This window comes from Syngnathus leptorhynchus, chromosome 19, assembly GCF_054491065.1.
Source record: "Syngnathus leptorhynchus isolate UIUO chromosome 19, UIUO_Slep, whole genome shotgun sequence".
Classification (NCBI taxonomy): domain Eukaryota; kingdom Metazoa; phylum Chordata; class Actinopteri; order Syngnathiformes; family Syngnathidae; genus Syngnathus; species Syngnathus leptorhynchus.
This window is the reverse complement of record NC_141213.1, coordinates 7,105,001-7,126,343: the sequence shown is the minus strand read 5'-3', so window position 1 is coordinate 7,126,343 and position 21,343 is coordinate 7,105,001. Positions and strand designations below refer to the sequence as shown.

At 50.2% G+C, this 21,343-nt stretch overlaps 4 protein-coding genes across 9 annotated transcripts in view; 2 read left to right on the top strand and 2 right to left on the bottom strand.

Annotated features, from left to right (window-relative positions):
* Positions 1-157: 157 nt before the first annotated feature.
* On the bottom strand, positions 158-5,603 carry atp6v1ab (ATPase H+ transporting V1 subunit Ab). Of its 2 annotated transcripts, none has more exons than XM_085938570.1 (15): positions 4,685-5,603; positions 3,702-3,795; positions 3,452-3,580; positions 3,121-3,335; positions 2,886-3,023; positions 2,665-2,816; positions 2,431-2,593; positions 2,231-2,339; positions 2,035-2,157; positions 1,785-1,899; positions 1,656-1,719; positions 1,377-1,580; positions 1,211-1,305; positions 972-1,143; positions 158-868 (listed from the first exon to the last, which is right to left on the bottom strand). In XM_085938570.1, exons 1-15 carry the CDS (start codon positions 4,784-4,786, stop codon positions 776-778), a joined length of 1,968 nt encoding a protein of 655 aa, XP_085794696.1. In that variant the 5' UTR covers positions 4,787-5,603; the 3' UTR covers positions 158-775. The 2 variants fall into 2 exon arrangements, with proteins under 2 accessions (XP_085794696.1, XP_085794694.1); XM_085938568.1 differs by having other exon boundaries at positions 3,702-3,799; positions 4,685-5,595.
* On the top strand, positions 5,309-8,489 carry naa50 (N-alpha-acetyltransferase 50, NatE catalytic subunit). 2 transcript variants are annotated; one of them, XM_085938572.1, is made up of 5 exons: positions 5,309-5,656; positions 6,799-6,932; positions 7,034-7,153; positions 7,308-7,374; positions 7,444-8,489. In XM_085938572.1, exons 1-5 carry the CDS (start codon positions 5,649-5,651, stop codon positions 7,619-7,621), a joined length of 507 nt encoding a protein of 168 aa, XP_085794698.1. In that variant the 5' UTR covers positions 5,309-5,648; the 3' UTR covers positions 7,622-8,489. The 2 variants fall into 2 exon arrangements, with proteins under 2 accessions (XP_085794698.1, XP_085794697.1); XM_085938571.1 differs by having other exon boundaries at positions 5,349-5,656; positions 6,796-6,932.
* Positions 8,490-8,754: 265 nt separating this feature from the next.
* usf3 (upstream transcription factor family member 3) lies at positions 8,755-16,489 on the top strand. 4 transcript variants are annotated; one of them, XM_085938561.1, is made up of 8 exons: positions 8,953-9,002; positions 9,105-9,174; positions 9,332-9,450; positions 9,537-9,568; positions 9,642-9,724; positions 9,792-9,888; positions 10,081-14,330; positions 14,400-16,489. In XM_085938561.1, the coding sequence occupies exons 3-8, from the start codon at positions 9,407-9,409 to the stop codon at positions 16,104-16,106; spliced, it is 6,213 nt and encodes a 2,070-aa protein (XP_085794687.1). In that variant the 5' UTR covers positions 8,953-9,002; positions 9,105-9,174; positions 9,332-9,406; the 3' UTR covers positions 16,107-16,489. The 4 variants fall into 4 exon arrangements, with proteins under 4 accessions (XP_085794688.1, XP_085794685.1, XP_085794686.1 ...); XM_085938562.1 differs by lacking the exons at positions 8,953-9,002; positions 9,105-9,174 and adding an exon at positions 8,755-8,838; XM_085938559.1 differs by lacking the exons at positions 8,953-9,002; positions 9,105-9,174 and adding an exon at positions 8,789-8,922.
* A 1,288-nt stretch (positions 16,490-17,777) lies between these two features.
* Positions 17,778-21,343, bottom strand: part of abcd3a (ATP-binding cassette, sub-family D (ALD), member 3a) — a 6,899-nt gene continuing 3,333 nt past the window's right edge. Inside the window, exons 11-23 of the mRNA XM_085939476.1 lie at positions 21,123-21,192; positions 20,898-20,995; positions 20,673-20,764; positions 20,511-20,599; positions 20,221-20,293; positions 20,022-20,085; positions 19,865-19,942; positions 19,305-19,370; positions 19,151-19,240; positions 18,942-19,061; positions 18,769-18,873; positions 18,577-18,633; positions 17,778-18,323 (exon numbers count right to left, since the gene is read on the bottom strand). Coding sequence (XP_085795602.1) covers positions 18,246-18,323; positions 18,577-18,633; positions 18,769-18,873; positions 18,942-19,061; positions 19,151-19,240; positions 19,305-19,370; positions 19,865-19,942; positions 20,022-20,085; positions 20,221-20,293; positions 20,511-20,599; positions 20,673-20,764; positions 20,898-20,995; positions 21,123-21,192 — 1,080 coding nt within the window. The 3' untranslated portion in view covers positions 17,778-18,245. The remainder of the gene's footprint in view (positions 18,324-18,576; positions 18,634-18,768; positions 18,874-18,941; positions 19,062-19,150; positions 19,241-19,304; positions 19,371-19,864; positions 19,943-20,021; positions 20,086-20,220; positions 20,294-20,510; positions 20,600-20,672; positions 20,765-20,897; positions 20,996-21,122; positions 21,193-21,343) is intronic.

Sequence of the window (21,343 nt, the reverse complement as noted above, 5' to 3'; positions counted from 1 at the left end):
AGGTCTACATTGCGATTGTAAAGCCTGCTAAAATGTTCCTAACACAAAACAATATCAAGACTTCCTGATCCCCTGCATGACACATAAAGGTCACTTTTCAAAACTGTGCGAGACATGCAGAGAAACCGGTCAAACAGCAACAAAGGCAAACACTAGATTTTTTGTTTGTTTTCAAAGCCGCACGTTTAATCGCTCGGGAGCCGTCCGACTCGTACCGACATCCGCGTGGCAGAGGTACACGACACAAACGCGCGCACAAGCGCAAAACAAAACGACACAGTTACGTCAAAAATGTTGCAATAAATAGACTCCTCTCGCTTACGTATTCTGTTCATAGTTCTTCTGTACAGAGATGATAGTGTGTGACTTGCTTACAATGGAAGAGCAACCACACACACACACGCGCGCGCGCACACGCACACACACACACACACACACACACACACACACACACACACACACACACACACACACACACACACACACACACACACACACACACACACACACACAATGATGATGTCAACAAAATGGCCACCCAATAATTCAAAATCATGCAGAGGATCCAGAGTGCGCCGACTTGAGGCATCAAACAATCACAAATACAGTACATCATTTCTCTTTGACCTCCATATGAAGTTGCACACACACACACACACACACACACACACACACACACACACACACACACACACACACACACACACACACACACACACACAACAGGGAAGCACAAAAGGTGGAATGTGATGGAGACCAGAAAAAAAGAAAAAGTCTATTCTTCCAGAGTGCGGAAGGCGTTCTGCATGTCTTCCAGCAGCTGTGCGTACTCGCCCTTTATCTTGGCCTCGCCGTCCTTCATTGGATCCTGCATTGGCCAAACAGAAAGCTTGTGATGTATGAAGTGAAAAAAATACGCTCAAGTAAACAACAGTTGTATCAACGTGACAAAAAACAATCAAAGCAGCAACCTTAAATTTCATGGAGCTGATCCTGTAGAGGATTTCTCCCAGGTGCTCGCGGATCATGGCCCAGGTGATCTTGTTGTCACTCTGCGCCGTGGTTTCCACCGCGTGGCGCGCCATGTCGTAGAACGCAATCATGTTGGACAGGATGCCCACCGTCTTGTAGAAGGGACAGAACCTGTAGAAAGGCACGCGTGCGTCACTTATCCGTGGGTTGAAAAATCAAAACAAAAAGAGAACGGGACCTGTCGTAAGGCGTGTAGCCGTTCTGCTGCAGGAAGTCATCTTTAATCAACTTGGCCACTTCCAGGGTGATCTTGTCTGTTTCCGCCAGTGACGCCTGCCGGACAAGTCATCAATCATCTCGTCATCAGCGACTCCCGTTTCAAAACGGCAACGTCGGCAATTCACCTTCCCGACAAGCTGCACGATCTCGGCCAGGTCCTCCTCCTCCTGCAGGATCTCCTTGGCCTTTGTGCGCAGCGGCACAAACTCGGCAAAGTGCTTGTCGTAGTACTCGTCCAGGGCCCGGGTGTATTTGCTGTAGCTGATAAGCCAGTTGACTGAGGGGAAGTGTTTCCTCTGAGCCAGCTTCTTGTCCAGACCCCAGAACACCTGACACCAGAAGATAGCACGTCAAGAAACGGCGCGTCGCGGAGTAGACGCCATCGAATGCGGATGACTTGTTACCTGAACAATACCGAGTGTGGCTGAGGTAACTGGATCAGAAAAGTCACCACCGGGGGGCGAGACACTAGAAACAAAACACATTTTAATCAAGGATGGATTCTAAAGCATTTCTTTTCTTTCTTTACTCACGCTCCGACGATGCTGACGCTGCCTTCCCTCTCGGGGTTGCCCAGACACTTCACTCTTCCGGCCCGCTCATAGAAGGAGGCCAGGCGGGCGCCCAGGTAGGCCGGGTAGCCGCTGTCTGCGGGATGCAACGCGACACTTACTTGCACTTAGTCACAAGGGGCTCCCCCTAGAGGCCATTTCATAGAATCTGCACATTTTATTACTGGCAGACAAACAAATCTTAATGCCATAAAATTGTTCTCTCTCTTACCAGCAGGCATCTCAGCCAGACGTCCCGAAATTTCCCTGAGAGCTTCGGCCCAGCGAGAGGTGGAGTCGGCCATCATGCTCACGTTGTAGCCCATGTCTCGGAAGTACTCGGAAAGCGTGATTCCTGCCGAGAACCAAACGGCTTCAGCGCACGAGACTCCGAGAAAAGCCACTTTATGACAACTGGCGGCACGTACCCGTGTAGATGGAGGCTTCTCGGGCAGCGACGGGCATGTTGGAGGTGTTGGCCACCAGCGCCGTTCTTTTCATGATGCTTTCGGTTTTGCCGTCCACTTCCATGGTCAGCTGTGGGGGGAACACAAGGTGTCCCGTTTCAGTCTTCGATCCATCGGGATAGAAATGAACATCAAAGAGAGATGAATTTGATGTTCCTCACTTCGGGGAAGTCTCGCAGCACTTCGGACATCTCGTTGCCACGCTCGCCGCAGCCGACGTAGACGATGACGTCGCTGTTGGAATACTTGGACAGCGACTGGGAGATGACCGTCTTCCCGCAGCCGAAAGCGCCGGGAATGGCTGTGGTTCCTCCCTGCACGCACCTGCCGTTCAAGCCAGAGATTCAGACATTGGCTGCGAGTCGCTGGGGTGAAAACATTCGAAAAGGGCTGACGGGAAAAGGGCGTCCAGGACTCTCTGTCCGGTGAGCAGCGGGTGATTGGCGGGCAGCTTCTCCGTGACGGGCCGGACTTGTCTGACGGGCCACACCTGCACCATGGTGAACTTCTCCTTCACACCTTCAAACTCCAGCTCCATCACCACGTCCTGACGGGGGAAGTTGGAAGAAAGCGTGTCACTGAGGTTCCGTTTTATTCGGTCAGTCGTGGCACTCACGGAGAGGTCGTAGTTTCCCGGCGGCGCCACGTAGGTTACGGTGCCTCTGTTTTTGGGCGGCAGCATGATTTTGTGCTTAATTAGGGAATTCTCGTAGACCATTCCGTAGATGTCTCCGCCTGTGATGTGACTGCCAACCTGACAGAGAGAAGGAGGAATAAAATCAAGTCTTGCACACACCCCCGTATCAGCTGGAGAAAATCTACCGATTTGGTTTTTACGCCCGCATGCATACCCGCAGACTCTTGACGGGCGAGAACTCCCACTTGGCGTCTCTGTTGAGGGCTCCGATGTTGACGCCTCTCGGGATGTAGATGCTCTGCGTGAGGTCGTTGATATCCTTCAGGGGTCGCTGGATGCCGTCGAAAATGGAGCCCATGATTCCCGGGCCTAGCTCCACAGAGAGCGGCTTGCCGGTACGCAGCACCGGGTCGCCGACGGACACGCCGGCTGTGATACTAGTTCAGGAAAATAGCGAGAAATTCTTCCTTGTTGTGCGTGAATAGTATCTAAGCAGGTGGCCAGAAAGTGTATAGCACTTGACATTTGGCTTCCAACAAGGATACATGTCTCTTCATAGACCTGGATGGTGGCCATGTCTCCTTCGAGCCGGATGATCTCTCCCACCAGCTCGCTGTGGCCAACGCGCACCAGCTCGTACATGGCTGCCCCCGCCATGGCGGTCGCAGTCACCACTAGAGTGGGAAAAAAACACACACACACACACACACACACACACACACACACACGTTAAACAACAATCCAGACTTTAGGAAGTAAGTAGATCATGCAAACGATACACAAAATGGCATGAACCTGGTCCGGAGACTCCGTGCACGTATCCAAATTGACTCTCTCGGTCCTCATCTCGAATCTTGGGCAGCTTGGATGTGTCCATCTTCACTGGTTTCTTACTAAGAGGAAGAAATGAGGATGTACATGATCAAACAGCACCACCAGTAAATCATTGAAGGAACTGCAGCGATCACCAAAAAGGAACAGCTTGAAGACTTGAAAATGAAACAGTGCAGAGATAAGGTGGCTTGATTGACTGCTTCAGTCATTTGATGCACACAATGACGTGCAAATATTGACAAGCCATTTTCTGTGGGTGCGTGTGTAAGATCCCACCATTTGAATCCTTCATGCATTCCACATCAGGACAGTGAGCATAAACATAATGCTTGTTGATCATGTGACTGTGGCACATGACTTATTGGCCGGATAAGGAAGTGGAAAATGTGCATGGACACTGTGACTGTGAATGGGGAACTTAGGAATCCCCATTTTTAATTTGGTTCATATTTAATAATAGCTTGCCATCACTGTATTCCGATTAAATAGTGTACGTACAGCTGGTGGTGTGTTTTCCTGATGTCATTTAATCTACAGTGTGTGTGTGTGTGTGTGTGTTAAGAATGTTGCAGGTAAGCGGCACAGTCCAGACATGCTGGTGTGAATTAAAACAAGTCAACCCGTTGAACTCAGCTAATTCGTAGGATTTTGAACCAATCTTGTGATGACATCCATATTAGGCGCCTCTGCTTCGTTTTGCGCAACCGTGTGCCTCAATGTAATAACCTTCAAAATAAGATTGGGTTGCCTAGACTTGATGTTAATATGACATTCGTAGGGTTATTTGGTAACACTGACGGTCTCGGCCTGAGAGAAAAAACGGGGTCCCCGGCATTTTGGTGCAATGGGTGACTAGTCTTCAAACAACAAGCAATTCTAAATGAAATAGCCTACGCGTCGCTGTCTAAACTACATCAGCAGTCGTAAGAATAAAGGAGACTCACCGTGTAGTTGCGAAACGGCGATTTAGCTGTCTTGCTTCGATAGAAAACGATGCGCGATGTGATGCGTGACAGCAGCAGCAGACTGAGGTCAGCTGACTTCATTCACTGGACGGAAGCTGCCACTGCGCGCGCCGCCATTTGGGATCCTCCCCGGAACTGCACGAAGATAGTCGCATCATTAGACACCACTATGAACAATTTCCTTAGTTATTTTTGGATGATAATAATAATAAATGCGAACAAATTCTACGCTACGAATACTATGTTTTACGAGAATGTAATTTGAACAAAAGACCAAGTGACTCTTTGAAAGTAGTTTAGCCCAAATCGAGCACATATTTATGCGAGGAGGTGGCTCTTACAACTGTGACTGCGATCTGTGCAATGACGATTGAGCCAAAATGGAGTCGCCCCGGAAATGACTGACTACAGCGCTCTTTTTAACCCCTCAGTTGAATTGAAACACGCACTTTTACTTCATAAATGGTTGTTGTCTTTGGTGGTGTTTTATCTATCTGTTTATAACCTCATTACAATAGCCATTTAAAATATACAAGATAGAATGGGGGTTTAAGAGGGTAAATTGGGTTGTTGACCCCTTTACTTTCGGTTTTGTTACTTCTAACAATGTTTTTTTTCCCCCTTATTTTTTCACATTTTAAATAACACAAAATAACACAAAAAGCTAGATAGACAACAGAAACCGAAAGTTGAGTGGACATCCTGACAGATCAAAATCAGGCCTTACTCCCTATTTGGCCCACAGTGCGCATGCGTGCTGCAGGGTTGACAGTCTGCTCACTATCGTGGAAAGCGGTGCGGCGGCTAAGCTAACCATTGCAACGAGCTACATGTGGAGAGTAAAACGGGAAGGCATCCCCGACCCCAACTCTGTCAAATCTCCCCGTGCCCGCCCGCTACGACGCTAAACGTCGAGACTCGGTGACAATTATATCAGTTTACGATGAAAGGGTGAGTGTCCGCTTTCATGCCGCGAACGAAGTTGTTCAACGACTGCATTTTGTCACCGGGAGAGGAGACGCCGAGGCTAGCCAAGCTAGGTAGCTTAGCTTAGCCCGGCTAAGCTATTTTTAAACTCGGTACCCGAGCCAGAGGTTAAAAAAAATGAAAAGAAGCCCGCGACAGCGCCGTTGATGGCCGAACGCCATCGCTGTTTGCCCGCCGATTTCAAACTGTTGCGAGTAGGACGCGTGCCGTTGATGCTACCCGCGAGATTGAACTAACGTGAGCGGTTTTTCCCCTCCTATACTAGACAGCGGGTAAAGTGGTCTGTTGAATTCAGTCAGCAAAAACGTGGAACCCGAACTAGCTTGGTGTGTAATCAAACATATTCATCTGTCAACCGCTAAATTTGGAGTTTGTAATGTAGTCTCTAAATGTCAGCGATGACAAGTGTGCCTTTTGGGTCAAGAGATTCACTTTGCAGATGCCTTACAGCTTTGACGTTGCGGGTTCGAATCTTGGCTGTGTGGATTTGGCATGCTGTTTTGACATGCATTAAGTTGATTGAAAACGATCAAAATGTCCACAAGCACCAATGTCTTCCTTCCCACATCCCAAAACATGCATTTGAGTTTAGCTGAAAACTTTAAAATGGCCATAACAGTGAACGTGATGACTTGTTAGTCAATAGGTCCCTGTGACTGACTGGAGACCAGTCAACTGGGATTATCTCCAGCTCACCCGTCACCATAATGAGAACAAGCGCCATAGAAAATGGACGGATGCCCGTTTCTTCCTCACCTTTCTCCTGCATTGTCAGTTGAACTATGTGAAAGAGAATGGTGCACGTTCACTAAGGCTGTTGTGTGCAGTCACACTAGAGCTATTGTTAGTTTAAAAAACCCACCCATTTCTAAATCATTTTTCACAACAAAGTTGCACAGTATTTATTTGACCACAGGAAGAGTTCATATTAAAACGACAACAAAGCAAAAGTACTCACTGCTTTTAAGATGACCGTAATGTCAGAATCTTCTTCTGTGGTTGCTTGTATCTGCCCTGTGCTGGTGTCATCCCCACCCAAAAAAAAAAACACCCCACAACACACACACTGAGTCAAACCTTTGACCGTTTTGCTCTTGTTCCAGTAGCCGGATCGAGCTGGGCGATGTGACGCCCCACAACATCAAGCAGCTGAAGCGCCTCAATCAGGTCATCTTCCCCGTCAGCTACAACGACAAGTTCTACAAGGACGTGCTCGAGGTGGGCGAGCTCGCCAAGCTCGGTAAGCGACGGCGCAAAATGACTGTGTGCGAAATACAGCAACTGTACTTTCAAGCCCATCGAGAGGATGATAAATCAAAGCGGGGTCCCCCTGTCTGGCAGCATACTTCAATGACATCGCGGTGGGGGCCGTGTGCTGCCGAGTGGACCACTCTCAGAACCAGAAGCGATTGTATATCATGACGCTAGGCTGTCTCGCACCCTACCGGAGACTTGGCATTGGTGAGCCACACAAATGGATGGATGGATGGATGGATGGATGGATGGATGGATGGATGGATGGATGGAAGGAATGGAAAGCTTTTTTTTCCGCTTTTTTTTTTTTTTTTTTAAACAATAAAAGTTGTGACTTCAAATCATTTTTGGCCACTTGTAGGTACAAAGATGCTGAACCACGTGCTCAACATCTGCGAGAAGGATGGCACTTTTGACAACATTTACCTGTGAGTGCTCTTTGTTTTCCCTTTGAATGGCCATTGGAAAAATGCAATGATTTTTTTCTGTTCCGACAGTCACGTGCAGATCAGCAACGAGTCGGCCATCGACTTCTACCAGAAGTTTGGCTTTGAGATCATCGAGACTAAGAAGAACTACTACAAGAGGATAGAGCCGGCGGACGCGCACGTCCTGCAGAAAAGCCTTCGCAGTCCGAGTGCGCCGCCCAGCAGAGAGCTTCAGAAGACGGAGTAGGGTGGCAATGGAAGGACGAGCGGGGCGTCACCCGCAATTTGGAAAAACCAGCACACCTGACCTGCGCATAAATAAACTGTGACACACGCCCCAACCCCACAAGGACGCTTTCAAAGACAAAACCCAACTCAATTAGCCGGCAAATGAATCCCTCTCTCCCAACATGTAACTCATAGAGAGTGTCCAAAAAGTGCTCCTCCCATTGACAACCTGAGTGTGGTAATTGCAATGCATACTTTGTGTTTGAATTGGTTTTTATGCGGTTCTAAAATGTCAATTCAGGGGGGTGGGGGCGCTGTTTTCTATAGTGTGTGGTTTTGAAAAAGTTTGAACATACCACAACTTATGGCGGCGGGTGGAATGTCTTCTCCACGGGCCATGAGGAACAGTAAACAAGGTGGTGGTAACGGTGTGTTTGGAATTTATTTACAACCAATTCGGATGTTTTCTTTTGGTTTTATTTTCATTTTACATTGCAGAGGCTAAGTGTTTCAGAGGTTCTCCTGGGTTTGGGAAATAGTATTGAATGTCAATGCATTCTTCCCCAAAGGGGAGGAACGCGAGGTCTTTTGGGATGGAGGAGACACGGCAGAGCTGGTCCTCCCCCTCCCCAACAACTTCCTGCCAAGTATTGGTCGCCGAAATGGTCCGCTTGTGGTTTTCTTGAAGTGTGCGAGCGCGTTGTACCCAGAAGAAGGTCTGACTCCGAATGCATGCAAGGAGACTTGTGTCCTCTCTCTACTGTAGTATAAGCATGGTTTCTTTCTTTGAAGAATTTTATCTTTTTCTGGAGCTCTATATTGTATGACTTTTTAACGTCTAAATAAACGAATTACTATTTGCAGTAAAGATGCTTTCTGTTATCAAATTAGAAGTCAAATGACTCTTCATTTCCGGCTCTATGGTTATTGTGACACATTTACGCCGTCGCGAGATTCGCTTGAGAAGGACTACAAAATTATTTATTCTATCAAAAAAAAACACCATTAATTTCGTATTAGAACCATTTGCGAACATTTACAAATAGTTGAATTTTAGGAGAAAATCAAACAAAACGAGCGTACAAAAGTGATCGAGTCGGACGCACTGCTACACTTAGCCGTTTTGATTGGCTGCATCGCCCATCCTCTCAGATTTGATTGGTTCTCAGTTCCCAAGCGCCCGCCTCTTTCCCCTGCTCGGATTGTTTTGGGAGCTGGATTGACATAGCATGCTAGGTAGCTAGTTAACAGTTAGCTTCTCAAACCTCTCTCTTAAGTTATCACAGCCGCTGACACTTGCATAAAATGTCCAACCTACAGGTGAATGGGAACATGCGGTCTTATAATATCGTTTTATTAGCGGATTAGCAACGAAACGGCGCTCTTTTTTGGCTCCAAAAGTGAGCTAGGCTAACTATTAGCAAGCTACACGGGTTAAGCATTAATTGCTACTTAACTTTGTCTTTAATAATTAACTCGCCTGATAACTACTATTTGTACAGGAAAGCCGCAGTACAGTATTCAGCTATATTTTGTCACATCGTGGTTGCAAATGCATGCCAACGAGTTCAGGTTAGCTGCAATGCCTTCTAAAGCTTGTGCTTGTAGCAGAAGCACTAGGTCTATTTTAACATGGCAGCGCTTGTTTCTAAGCCACAATGAGAGAATTTCTTCCATGTATAATCTTTTGAACATGTTCAATACACATATAATTGTGTTTGCATGCCAGGACGGCCACAGGAAGGATCTCAGGTCAAAGCGGTGAGTGTGGTGACTCGACTGACAGGCACCTGTTTGGGAAAGGATGCCCGAGATGACGGAAACCGAGACAACTGGTCGAAAACCAAAGTAAGTTCGAGTTGCGTTGCATTAATACTGCGGTTAAAAAAGACGTCCTGTATTTCATCAGCTGAGTTTCCCAATTTTTTTTGCAGAAAGAAGAAAAACAAAGAATCCCACAATGCTGGTAAATGATTGAAATGTTTAAATGTCACCTGTAATGACATTAGAGTCGCTTACCTTTCCTCTCTTGTCTTCAGTCGAGAGGCACCGCAAAGAGAAGATAAATGCAGGGATCAACCGCATCGGCAATCTGCTGCCCTGTTCACAAGCGCTTAAACAGGTTAAGATGCATTTTACGCAGGGATCGTCAATTCAATTCAATTCACTCCCCCTATTTGTTTACACAGAGTAAGAACATGATCCTGGACCAGGCCTTTCGCTACATCACTGAGCTGAAAAAACAAAATGACGCAATGCTCCTGGAAGGCGGTGATAAAGTCCAAGGTAAAGTTTGGAAAAAAAAAACTGGGAGCCCAGAAATGGTCAACAATTTATGGTCATTTTAAAAGCTTTTATATCAGCCAATCAAATTGGCTCAGCGATGAATAGGTGAAGGACAACTCTTACGGAAATTGTGAGCCAAAGTATTTTTGAGTTTTTGTTTACATGTGACAAACGCTCGTGTATTTTCTACAGCGGAGGAGATTCGACGACTACGGCGACATTGCGAGGAGCTTCGCAAGGAGAGCGCCCACTACATCGAGCTTCTCAAAGCCCACGACATCAATCTCCTGGAAGACCCCACGGTCCACTGGAAGGGCAAACAGCGCTGTGCCAAAGTGGCCAAAGTCACGCCCACTCATCAGCTGCCCAAGGGCATAATCGTCTATTCCAACGGCGACGTGATGCGCCCCGCGGGAAAAGAGACGAGCCCCGGGAAGCAGCCCTCAGACACCTTAATGCTTCAGCCCTCATCGGAGGTGAGCGCAGGTGTGAGGGGAAACGGAGCCTTGCTCCAAGTGACTTCTTCCGCTACCTTGCTTAACTCTGGTTCGAGCCTCGCCACGGTGGAGCAGCGTGCGATTGAGAAGCCACCTCCGCCGCCTTCCGTGTCCTACATCACCCTCCAGCTCCCGGCCGGGAACACCGGCTTGCCACCTGCTGCCGCCGCCGCCGCCCTGACCAACGTAGCTCCGAGTTCAGCGTCTCAGCTTCCGCCGGCGGCCGTCTCCTGCCTCGCCACAATAAATCACAGTGCAAAGGACGCCACCCTCAGGACTGTAAGTTACACTGCCCTCCCCAACAGTCAAGGCCTTCTGAGAACGGGGGCGGCGGGTAGCACGCAAACCACGTGGACGACGCTGCAGATGGCAGGCAACACGGTGCAGCCCGTTTGCCAGAGTCTCGGCAGCACCGCCCAAGCCGTCCACCAGGTGACAGTGTGTCCTCCCGTTCAGCCCATTCAAATCCAGATGCAGCCGCCTCCTGTCCCCGTACAACGGGCCCCCATCACTGCACATATTCAGGCCCGGCCGCCCCAGCTGCGACCCGCCATCCCGGTCCTCGCCCCGCAGCCCCAGTGCGCCGTGCTCCCGCAGCCGGCCGCCGTGTCTCAACCCCAGTCGGCCGTCCTCCAGCCGGCATCTCTCATTCCTCACCCCCCGGCGACTCTTCTCCCTCAAACTCCACAGCAGGCCACCGTGCTGCCCCTCCTCCAGACCATGCAGGTACTACAGGTCAACCCGAACGGCGTGGCGGCCACCACGCCGCAGAGCGCCAACAACCCCAGCGTGGTTATTCTGCAGCAGGCCAACTCCTGCCCGACTCAGCCGGTCATGAGAGAAGAAGCCAGCAACCCGACACCCTGTCAACATATCGTCATCATCCAAGCTCCCAATCAAGCCGCGCCTGCCCCTCAGAAACCCAAGGTGGGCTTGGTGCCCTCCACTGCCGCCGCCGCACCCGCTTCCATAACCGCGACTCAAACAGCCAACGCTTCAACGGCCACGTTGCAGAGTGTGGGTGGGAAGCAACTGGTGCCCATTCTCCCACGTCCGGCACAGCCTCCAGCGAGCAATTCATCGCCCATGAGCCAGGGGTCCGCTGGCGCCCAGACCGGCCCGCAAACCATCACTGTGAACGGCCAGATCTTCGCCTTAAAGCCCGTGAAGACTTCGGACAAAAACGCTTCCCAACGTACAATCCAACTAGTCCAGCCTACCACCACGGAGGAACCCACCACCAACGTGGCTCTCAAGAGTCTCGGGGCTCTCAGTAGTCTGAACCAGAGCATCTCTCAGGGCCTTCCGCTTAGCATTTCTAGCCAGAGCGCCAACGACGGCCCGCCTCCGGTTGCCCCGTCCGCCGTGGTCCAGCCTCCTGCTCCCGGGACAATCCCCGGAGCCACCGCGGCGGTGGTTCCGCCCGTCCGGTCATTACAGGCTCCCGAGCCGAGTCGGGTTACATCCGGACGAACGGCGAGCGGGCCCAAGCCTGCCGGAAAGAGGCAGCGGATGACGCCCCGTGCTAAACGCTCAACAGCCAAAAGGACCAAAGCGTCAAAGAAAAGTCAGCTCAGCCGGACGAGAGCATCTCAGGCCTCAGACATTCCTCCCGTAGCCGCCACGACGGCAACTGCCCAAACCACACCGAGTGTCACTTCCCCGCAAAGCCCGCCAAAAATTGTTGTTACGTCCGCCGGCCCGAGCGTATCCAGTCAGTCCCGGCCGCAAAGTGTTAGCGCAGTCGCCGCAAATCCTGATGATGTTCTTGTCAGTAAAGCTAGCACAAATGTTGCGGTGAGCGCCGTTGCCACATCGGTCACGCATTCACCGAGCGACGCCGCGGCCGCTAGTGACAAAGCGGCCGCGGCTTCAAACGGCGGCTCGGCGCCGAGCGAGCCCGTAGGATCCGAAGCCAGCGGTGCGGCGACTCGCACAGCGCAAAGTAACGTCTCTCTTCCCTCTGCGCCGTCTAAAGCCAGCACAAGCGTTGTCACGACGACAAGCGGTGGCGGTGATGCCGTGAACGGCGCCGCTGCTCGCGCCGCAAGTCCAATTTCAATAATTGCCACAAGTCAGACTACACAATCAGTGTCTTGTTCCCAACGACCCAATGACATCAAATCAGTGCCTTGTAGTAAAGAGTCCAGCGCTTCTTCCACAAGTCCGTTGTCGTCGGTTAGCGCGACGCCTTACTCGACGGTGCCCACCCAAGTCAAACTTCCTCAGCCGGCAGCCAAGAACCGACAGGCCCGGGAAGAAAGACCCGTGACAAGTTTAGCAGCATCCACACCCAAGAAAGACTTTGTGGCATCTCACGGGGTTTACACGAACCTTGATGACCCAACTATGGAGCCTCCCGTGACGGACACTTCCATGTCCACGGGCGCAGGGGCAGGCCGGGGCTTCTCCGTGGCCTCCATGCTCCCCCAAGGTCAGGGTCAGGGCATGAGTGCCTCTTCCGGCTCCTTTGGAACCTTTACGTTCACGTCCGAGCAGGCCGAGATGCTGGCTTTGGCCATGTTAGAACAAGACAGCCCAGGGAGGAGGGCCGGGAGCTGCAGCAGGAACGAGGCGCCCCCGGCTCCGTGGCAAGCGCCTAAAGCTCCCGCTAGTAAAGAAAAAGCCCCCGCGGTGCAGCAGGTGGAAGTCAGCAAACCTGCAGATGCAGCCAAAGCTCCGGTTCAGGTGTCTGTCAGAGGACAGGTTGGCGACGGGTCCGTGGGTGGGATCAGGCATCCGCAGAACCCGGCTCATCTCATCACGTACACCCAGGTCCAGACTCAGAGTTCAGCCCAAAGTGGCACCGTCGCCAGCCTGAGTATCAACAACCTGATCAGGCCCAGCTCCTCTCAGCAATCCTACTCGGGCTCTCCCGGTCTGCCGAGCCAGCAGTGCCCGGTGCCCTCGCCGGCCGCCGCCTCGGTCCACATTTCCCAACAGTCCAACAACACGCTCTCGCCTTGCTCGGGCGCCGCCCAGCTGAATGAGTACGCCCCCATGAAAACGGCTTTGATGAGGGCTCAGGCCGAGCGACAAGTCAAGATTCTCTCCAAGCGCCAAGCGCAGGAGGAGGCCATGCTCAACACGGGCAAACGAGCAAAGCCGTGCCCGCCGGCGCCCACTGTGGGCCACATGGACGTGAAAGGAGCGGACCGCGGCCAGATGATGGGAGGACAACTGCCTCCCTCATCCTCGGCCATGGCGAGGATTAACACGGAAGGCTCGCTCTTCTCCACAAACTCATTCATGAGCCCCGTAGTCCGAGCCACGGACGCCCACCGCCCCGGTGAGCAGAACCAGCCGGGGGTGCTCCACCCGCCCCAGGCCCATCCGCAACATTCTGCGGCCCAGCCGGGCCAGCACCTGGGAGGAAATCATTACATGAAGCAGCAGCAACAGCAGCAGCAGCAGCACCAGCACCACCTGTACCATCTGCAACACCACCTGACCCAGGCAGACCCCGCGCAGCGCCACTCGCTACACCAGAGGGCGCTCCAGCAAGAGCAACATGCGCATAAGAAGAGGGGGCTGGTCCGAGGCAGCCAGACCGGCTCGCCCGCCGCCGCCATGCAACAGAAGCAGCAGCAGCAGCACCACCACCTGGAAAAGTCCACAGTCCAACAGCAGCATCCGCATCAGCAGCACGCCGCGCAACCGCAACAGGCCCACCAACAGCAGCATCAGTCCACGCAGCACCAACAGTCTCATCCGCAACAGCACCAAGCGCCCTCGCATCAAACTCAGCAGCAGCAGCACCAACAACAACACCATCAACAGCTGCAGCAGCAGCAGCAGCAGCAACAGCAACAAAACTCCCACAGCAGGCACCAGCAGCACCTGCAACAACAGATGCACACACAACAGCACTTTAGACACCAGGAGAAGAGCTGCGAGGCACAGGCAGCAGGAGCCCGAGCCCACCACACCAACCACCTGGCCAAGGTAAGTCAAGCATTCACTTCAGGCCACATTTGGTCGGCCAACTAAACTGTGCCGTGGATTTCCCCTCAGCCTGGTCAAGACCACGCTGCCATGCAGAGAATGATGACGTCAAGGAATCTGGAGCAGCAGCAGCAGCAGCTCATTTCGTCACCCGGCAACCCGGCGTCGCGTTCGTCTGAGCTGTCGTGCGCGCCGTCCCGCCAGGAGCGCCACCGCGTCTCTAACTACTCCGCCGAGGCCCTCATCGGCAAAAGCTCTACGAGCGCCGAGCAGCAGCAGTGCCTGGCGCACCACCTCCAGCCAGCCCGCGGCGGCGGCGCTGCGCCGGATCAGGCCGACCTACGCGGCTACATGGACGCCTCGGGACGAGGTAAAGGCAACGTGCCGCACAATCCGCAGGGCCGACTCCCCTCGGACCACCCGGGCCCGGCTGACGTTCAGCGCGTGTCAGAGTGCCCGCCGTTCAAAAGCATGGCGCCTGGACCGGGTGCGCATCAGCTCGCCGGTTTTGAGGCTCAGGTTTCCCGCGGCGGCAGCGACATGGCCCCCAAGTCGCAGAGGGCTCAGCAGCAGCAGCAGGCAAGCTTCCAAATGGGCGCGGCCCCCTCGGCAGACAGCAGGAACCGCGGCGGCTATGCGGGGGTCCATATCGGGCCGCAGGGGTCTCACGTGGGACCGGCGCTGCTACGCGAGCAGGAAGCTTGTCACCAGAGTTTCATGCAGAGCCTTCTTTCACCTGAGGGAAACCACCAGAGGGCGGCGCAGTGCTGCCCACCAGCGGTCAGCATGGAGTACCCCTCCACAGACATCCAGGCCAAAGCCTCCAGTCCCAGCCAGAAACCCTCCGCCATGAACAAGAGCCACATTTCTCAGGTCAACGCTAATATGCACGGCGGTGGCGGCGTGCGGGCGGCCCACCCCCCTGAGCCGGGCCGCTCGCCGGTGGCATCGAGACCGCCCGTCACCCAGCACTCACGCCACGCGCCGCCCGCCAAGCTGCGGGCGGGCGAGCGCCCCCGCTCGGGAACGCTGCGGTCCTCCAACCCTTTTGAGCCCGAGGGCCACCTGCCCCTGCCTTCCGGAGGCGGCGTACTTCTGGGCCGGCCGCAGTCGGGCGGCGAGGCGCGGCGCAGCACCATCGTCCGCTTTATGGCGGACGGCGCCCAAACGTCTGGCGACAACAACCTGGTCGCCGAGCAGCACCTGGCGCAGAACTTCGGCTTCCCGTTCATCCCCGAGGGTGGCATGAACCCGCCCATCAACACCAACTCCACCTTCATCCCGCCCGTCAGTCAGGCCAACGCCTCGCGCACTCCCTCCCTGCTGCCCGTGGAGCCCGCCAACACCTTACCCTCCTTCTACCCGTCCTACTCGCCGGCCGCCCACCCCAGCCTGCCGGGCGACGTCACCCTGCAGTACTTCTCCAACCAGATGTTCACCAGCCCCGGGGCCGACAAGCCCAACAACCGCTTCGGCTCCATCCTGTCGCCGCCGCGCGCCGTGGGCTTCGCCCAGGCCAGCTTCCCGCTGCTGCCCGACATGCCGCCCATGCCCATCACCAACTCGTCGGGCATCACGCCGCACATCTCCAACTTCAGCCTCACCTCGCTCTTCCCAGAGATCACCGCCGGCATGCCCGCCGACGGCTCGGCCATGCCCATGTCGCCGCTGCTGTCGCTCACCAACGCGTCTGCCACCGATTCGAGCAAGCAACATAACAGACCGGCGCACAACATCAGCCACATCCTCGGGCACGACGGCAGCTCGGCCGTGTGACCGCAAAAGCGACATGGAAGCGGCCGGCCACTGTTCCCATCGCTTTGGTTTTGTTTCGATGGCATCTGTCTGGTTTACGTGACTTTCGATTGCATTTGTTATGATCATTTCAAAGCTTTTTTTCTTGAAGGGGTGCGTCAAGCTTTATGGGGAACGTTTTTGGTGTGTTGTTTGTAAAACAACATTCCAGTGTATATTTGTAATGAGAACTCTTTGCTTTTCCATTTGTTATCAAAGAAGAAACCTGCAGCGTTAATGTATTTGACTAACTTATATCAGGTTGTTCCATACAGTATCAAGACTGTTTTGTAAATACACACGTTTCATATCAGAAGGTTAGATTATGTATTTGTACATAAAAAAAGATTAATTAATAAAGTTTATAAGGAAATTCTGCATGATGGTTTGTTAATTAGGGTCAAATTTAGGGAATCCAAAACGAATATACGCACCATTTCTCATACTGACCAGCAGACGGCGACACACGGTACACTTTTGCTATCTTATGGTCAAATTCAGGCAATCCAAAACTGATATGCGTCATTTCTCATACCAACCAGCAGACGGCGACACACGGTACACTTTTGCTTTCTTATGGTCAAATTCAGGGAATCCAAAACGAATCTACGCGTCATTATTCATACTGACCAGCAGAGGGCGACACACGGTACACTTTTGCTATCTTATGGTCAAATTCGGGGAATCCAAAACGGATATGCGTCATTTCTCTTACTGACCAGCAGAGGGCGACACACGGTACACTTTTGCTATCTTATGGGCAAATTCAGGGAATCCAAAACGGATATGCGTCATTTCTCATACTGACCAGCAGACGGCGACACACGGTACACTTTTGCTATCTTATGGGCAAATTCAGGGAATCCAAAACGGATATGCGTCATTTCTCATACTGACCAGCAGACGGCGACACACGGTACACTTTTGCTATCTTATGGGCAAATTCAGGGAATCCAAAATGAATCCACGCGTCATTCTTCATACTGACCAGCAGACGGCGACACATGGTACACTTTTGCTATCTTATGGGCAAATTCAGGGAATCCAAAATGAATCCACGCGTCATTCTTCATACTGACCAGCAGAGGGCGACACACGGTACACTTTTGCTATCATGGTCAAATTCAGGGAATCCAAAACGGATATGCGTAATTTCTCTTACTGACCAGCAGAGGGCGACACACTGCACACTTTTGCTATCTTATGGGCAAATTCAGGGAATCCAAGACGGATATGCGTCATTTCTCTTACTGACCAGCAGAGGGCGACACACGGTACACTTTTGCGATCTTATGGTCAAATTCAGGGAATCCAAAACAAATATACGCGTCGTTGTGCTTTTGTTTCTCGCAATATATTCTATTTTTGTTTTAGAATAAAAACACTCCAATTAAATCGCTCTTTTACTTTTTTTTAACTTATATTTAACGATATGATGTAAGTGTAGGAAAATCTTTTTTTTTTTTTTTAAACAGAACTTTTTAGTATTTCATTTAATTTATTTACATGTTACATGAAGGGGTAGGGTGCATGGGCTTATTCAAGGTGAGTATTTTTAAAAGCATTTGTCGTTTCATTATTACTCCAAAATGAATGGATAAAATGCTAACTTGACAAATAATACATAAAGTGGGCTAGAAAAATGACCCATCCTCACTTTACCGTCTCTTTAATTATGTTCCTCTTGCTTTAAGATCTCAGTTGACTCAGGGTTGAGTGGCCAGCATGGACACACATAACTTATCAATCATAATATGGCCATCACAGTATAAAACATATCAAGAGACATTTTTGGGCATGGACGGTAAATGAAAATTCTGGAACAATTACTTTCCTCTGAAATAAAGACAAGCTAAATCAGTTTGTGTGCCGTGCCGTGGCCTGCCCTGCCCTGGACATTCTTCACTATAAAACATGATGCCAACCGTTGTTAGTCTGCTTCATGAGATTATTACAAATAACAATGCAAACAATTATAGGTCCCAAGAAATGAAAAGACCCTGAACAAACCCACACCTTCCAACACCATGACCTAATGTTCTAGTATAGGCACTGTTTTCTGTGCAAAGCTTGGACTGGATTAGCAGACAAGTGCATTTCATTGAGGACTGGAGGAACCAATTAAGAGCCAAACTCCACAGTTTCCTCTGTGATGGGTTTGAATTCGTAGCTTCCCCTGCCATCCATGTGCAGGTAATACTTTGAAGAAGAAGAAGAAAAAAAAAAGACAAGGGTTGAGTGAAGAATCATTTTCACAACAGAATCATGCCTAATCAACAACAAGAAGGCAACAAATTGCTTATGTTCTCTGTTGATAATACTTCCACCCAGACAGGGTACTTGAGTGTTTCCTCCAAAATGTGTATGAAGCTATTTATTTTGTTTTAGGTTTGAACAAATGTACATGATTCTCATGTTCTAAGAAAAAAGTTGATTTGATATCAATACTTACCTCATGATGCTTCCAAAGAGACTTTCTGTGCGACACTGTGAACAAAGTAATGCCCACCTACAAAACAAAATCATAAAATAAAATGACTGGAAAAAAAGGTTTATGTTGCTTTTGTATTACCCATTAAAAGGTTGAAGTCTGCAAGTTAAAAAATACACATAATACTAGCGTTTGATGAGAAGACCTCATTACCATCCTGCAGTGGCTGTAGATGTAGTGCTCCACATCAACACTGACTGCACTGGTGCACTCATCCAGAATAGCAAATTGGGGTTTGTGATAGAACAGTCGGGCCATCTGCAAAGACATGAGCAGCTCATATAAGACTTGACAAACGCCCATTGAATTCAGTGGTGAACACTTACAGCCATCCTCTGCTTTTCTCCTCCACTCAAAACATCCATCCAGTCCTGCACTGAGTCCCAACTGCCCTCCCTGTGAAGGATGTGTCCCAGCTGAACATTATCCAAGTACTCCTTCAATACCTGGAGAGAGCAATACAAAAACGAAGCTTTGGATAGTAATATCCAACATGGAGCCATTTGATTTGGCTTTTGCTATGAAAGTGTTCAACCTGATCGGATATTCCTTTCTTCCTTTGTTCTTCAATGGTGTCCGGGTAAATGACTTGGTCCCTCAGAGAACCAAGGGTCATATAGGGTCTCTGGGGTGGAATGGTGTTGATGAAAATTGTCACTGTCATGGACTTGGTTTTGTACATATCTTACCTGTGGAACATAGAAGAGCTTCCCTCTCTCTGGTTTGGTCAGCTGTCCACCAAAAAGAGGCCAAAGCTATGAAACACAGACAAATATATTCATTCAATCCATAAGGAGCTGCTTTTGAGTGGAAACCAATGAGCTTTTTTTTTTAAATTTTCATCTGAAACATGAACATTTTTGTTTTCTTCATGGATTTTTGCAGAAAAACTCAAATCTCACAAAAATTGGTCATACATTGGGCAACAACGATGGAATTGTTTGTTTGTTTGTTTTTGATTTAATGCAAATCTGCTCGAGTCCAAATCTGGCATCGCTCAAGGGCACGACTAGACTTTCCACAGAGGTCAGGATATGAATCCTAAGTGATATTCATGTGCCCTCCTACGCTAATAGCTTTTCTTTCTTGTCTTCCACCATTCCGACCTGTTTTCCACGCCTCGGTCTGTTGGTTGACCTGTTCCACCACTCTGACCTGTTTTCCACACCTCTACCTGTGCTAATTACTTCTCTGATAAATGGAATACAAATTGGATTTCCTTCATGTAGAAAACAAAAAATGTGATTACCTCGCCAAGGACTCTGAACAGTGAGCTCTTGCCACAACCATTTGGTCCACACACCAGAACGTTGGTTCCGGAACTCACCTTTAGTGGGCAGGAAAATCAAGTAGCGTGTTATAATACCGAACGCAAACTCAATAAAGTAAAAAAGGAATGACTTGACCTCAAATGTGAGGTCTCTGATCAGAATGTCTCCATTTGGCGTTGCTAACGGCGTATGGTCAAATCTGAAAGACAATTTGGCTTTATGAAAGGCTCAGATGGAAATGTGCCCTCTTCAAAGAACCTTGCCATCAGGTGAGCCACCTCCAGCTTGCTGCAAATCTTTGGTTTTGCTTTTGAAAAAAACTCAAGATACTTACTTGATGATGTTATCTCTGTTGATAATTTGACCTCTTCCGGGCACGAGTGTCAGACTTTCTGTTGTGTCAGACTCTGAAAGTGAAATGAAACATTGGTTTTGGGATTTATCAGGTACTGTTGATTGAGCATGATGGCCGGCCATCTTCATTCCAGCAAAAGCTGATCTTTTTCAACTGAGCATTAGCAACCCAAACTCGCTTGGCAAAGGGCATCCGGCTCATTTATTTCACAAATGTACTCAACTGCAAGCGTCAAAATGTACTGCAAGGCAGGAGATAACCAAAAATACCCTTCTGTTGGGAGACCATGGTGCGTTCGTATTTGCCAGAATTTAAATCCTTCAAGACTTTGATCAGTTCAGTGATACGACTTGTGAAGCTGCAGGGGAAGAAAAAAAACAAGCATAGGAGATTAAGCAGAGAAGATCACGCAAACCTTTCAGAATACTAACCCCGAGAGCCGAGTCATTTCTCGACCGGCGAGAACAATTCTGCCGAGCGCCTGGGACATGCGAAGGAGCATCCTCCCGCTCTGGTAATAATCCTGCAGAAAAAAATGGCGTCATTCTCATTTTTCAAATCCATTGATTCTTGATTTGGGTCGTTGTCGTTCAGTGATGTGGAACATAGGATTCGGGTAAGGGCGGTGGATTTGCATTTTTGCTGCTATTGCTGACCTCCAGTAGCTCAGACTGTCTGCTGTGCTGATGTCGCGGGTGGGAGAGGTTTAGGAATGGCCTGCTAACCACCAGGTAGCCCACCACAGTGGCGATGTCTGCGGCAGGCAGATCAGCACATAAACAAGCAAAAGTATCAGCCCAAAGACGGCACGGCACGGCTATCTCACCGTGGCTTCTAAAAGAAGAGGTTCGTACTTCAAGAGAAGAAATACTCGCACTTACATTTGGCAATTATGCTGTCCACAAATCCCATTGTGAAACGGAAGAAGATGAAGTTATGTAGATGGTCAACCTGGAAGAAAAAACTTTTTTTTTTGACAATAGTTGCCTTTTGACTCTTGTGAATGAAAGTTCCAAATTCCACAAGTTCCGCAAACTTATAAACATTGGATTTCTGAACAAATATGTTGTCAAGTTGATCAGTTGACTGCTGCATAAAACTT

Excerpts from the sequence above, each read along its gene's own strand:
- atp6v1ab (XM_085938570.1), bottom strand. The coding sequence starts at position 4,786 with ATGAAGTCAGCTGACCTCAGTCTGCTGCTGCTGTCACGCATCACATCG. Across the intron at positions 3,336-3,451 it reads CCAGGTCTATGAAGAGACAT|CCGGCGTGTCCGTCGGCGAC; the intron begins GTATCCTTGTTG and ends CTAGTATCACAG. Across the intron at positions 869-971 it reads TCAGCTCCATGAAATTTAAG|GATCCAATGAAGGACGGCGA; the intron begins GTTGCTGCTTTG and ends TGGCCAATGCAG.
- naa50 (XM_085938571.1), top strand. Across the intron at positions 6,933-7,033 it reads GGGCGAGCTCGCCAAGCTCG|CATACTTCAATGACATCGCG; the intron begins GTAAGCGACGGC and ends CCTGTCTGGCAG. Across the intron at positions 7,154-7,307 it reads CTACCGGAGACTTGGCATTG|GTACAAAGATGCTGAACCAC; the intron begins GTGAGCCACACA and ends GGCCACTTGTAG.
- usf3 (XM_085938562.1), top strand. The coding sequence starts at position 9,407 with ATGCCCGAGATGACGGAAACCGAGACAACTGGTCGAAAACCAAA. Across the intron at positions 9,451-9,536 it reads ACAACTGGTCGAAAACCAAA|AAAGAAGAAAAACAAAGAAT; the intron begins GTAAGTTCGAGT and ends TTTTTTTTGCAG. Across the intron at positions 9,569-9,641 it reads CAAAGAATCCCACAATGCTG|TCGAGAGGCACCGCAAAGAG; the intron begins GTAAATGATTGA and ends TCTTGTCTTCAG.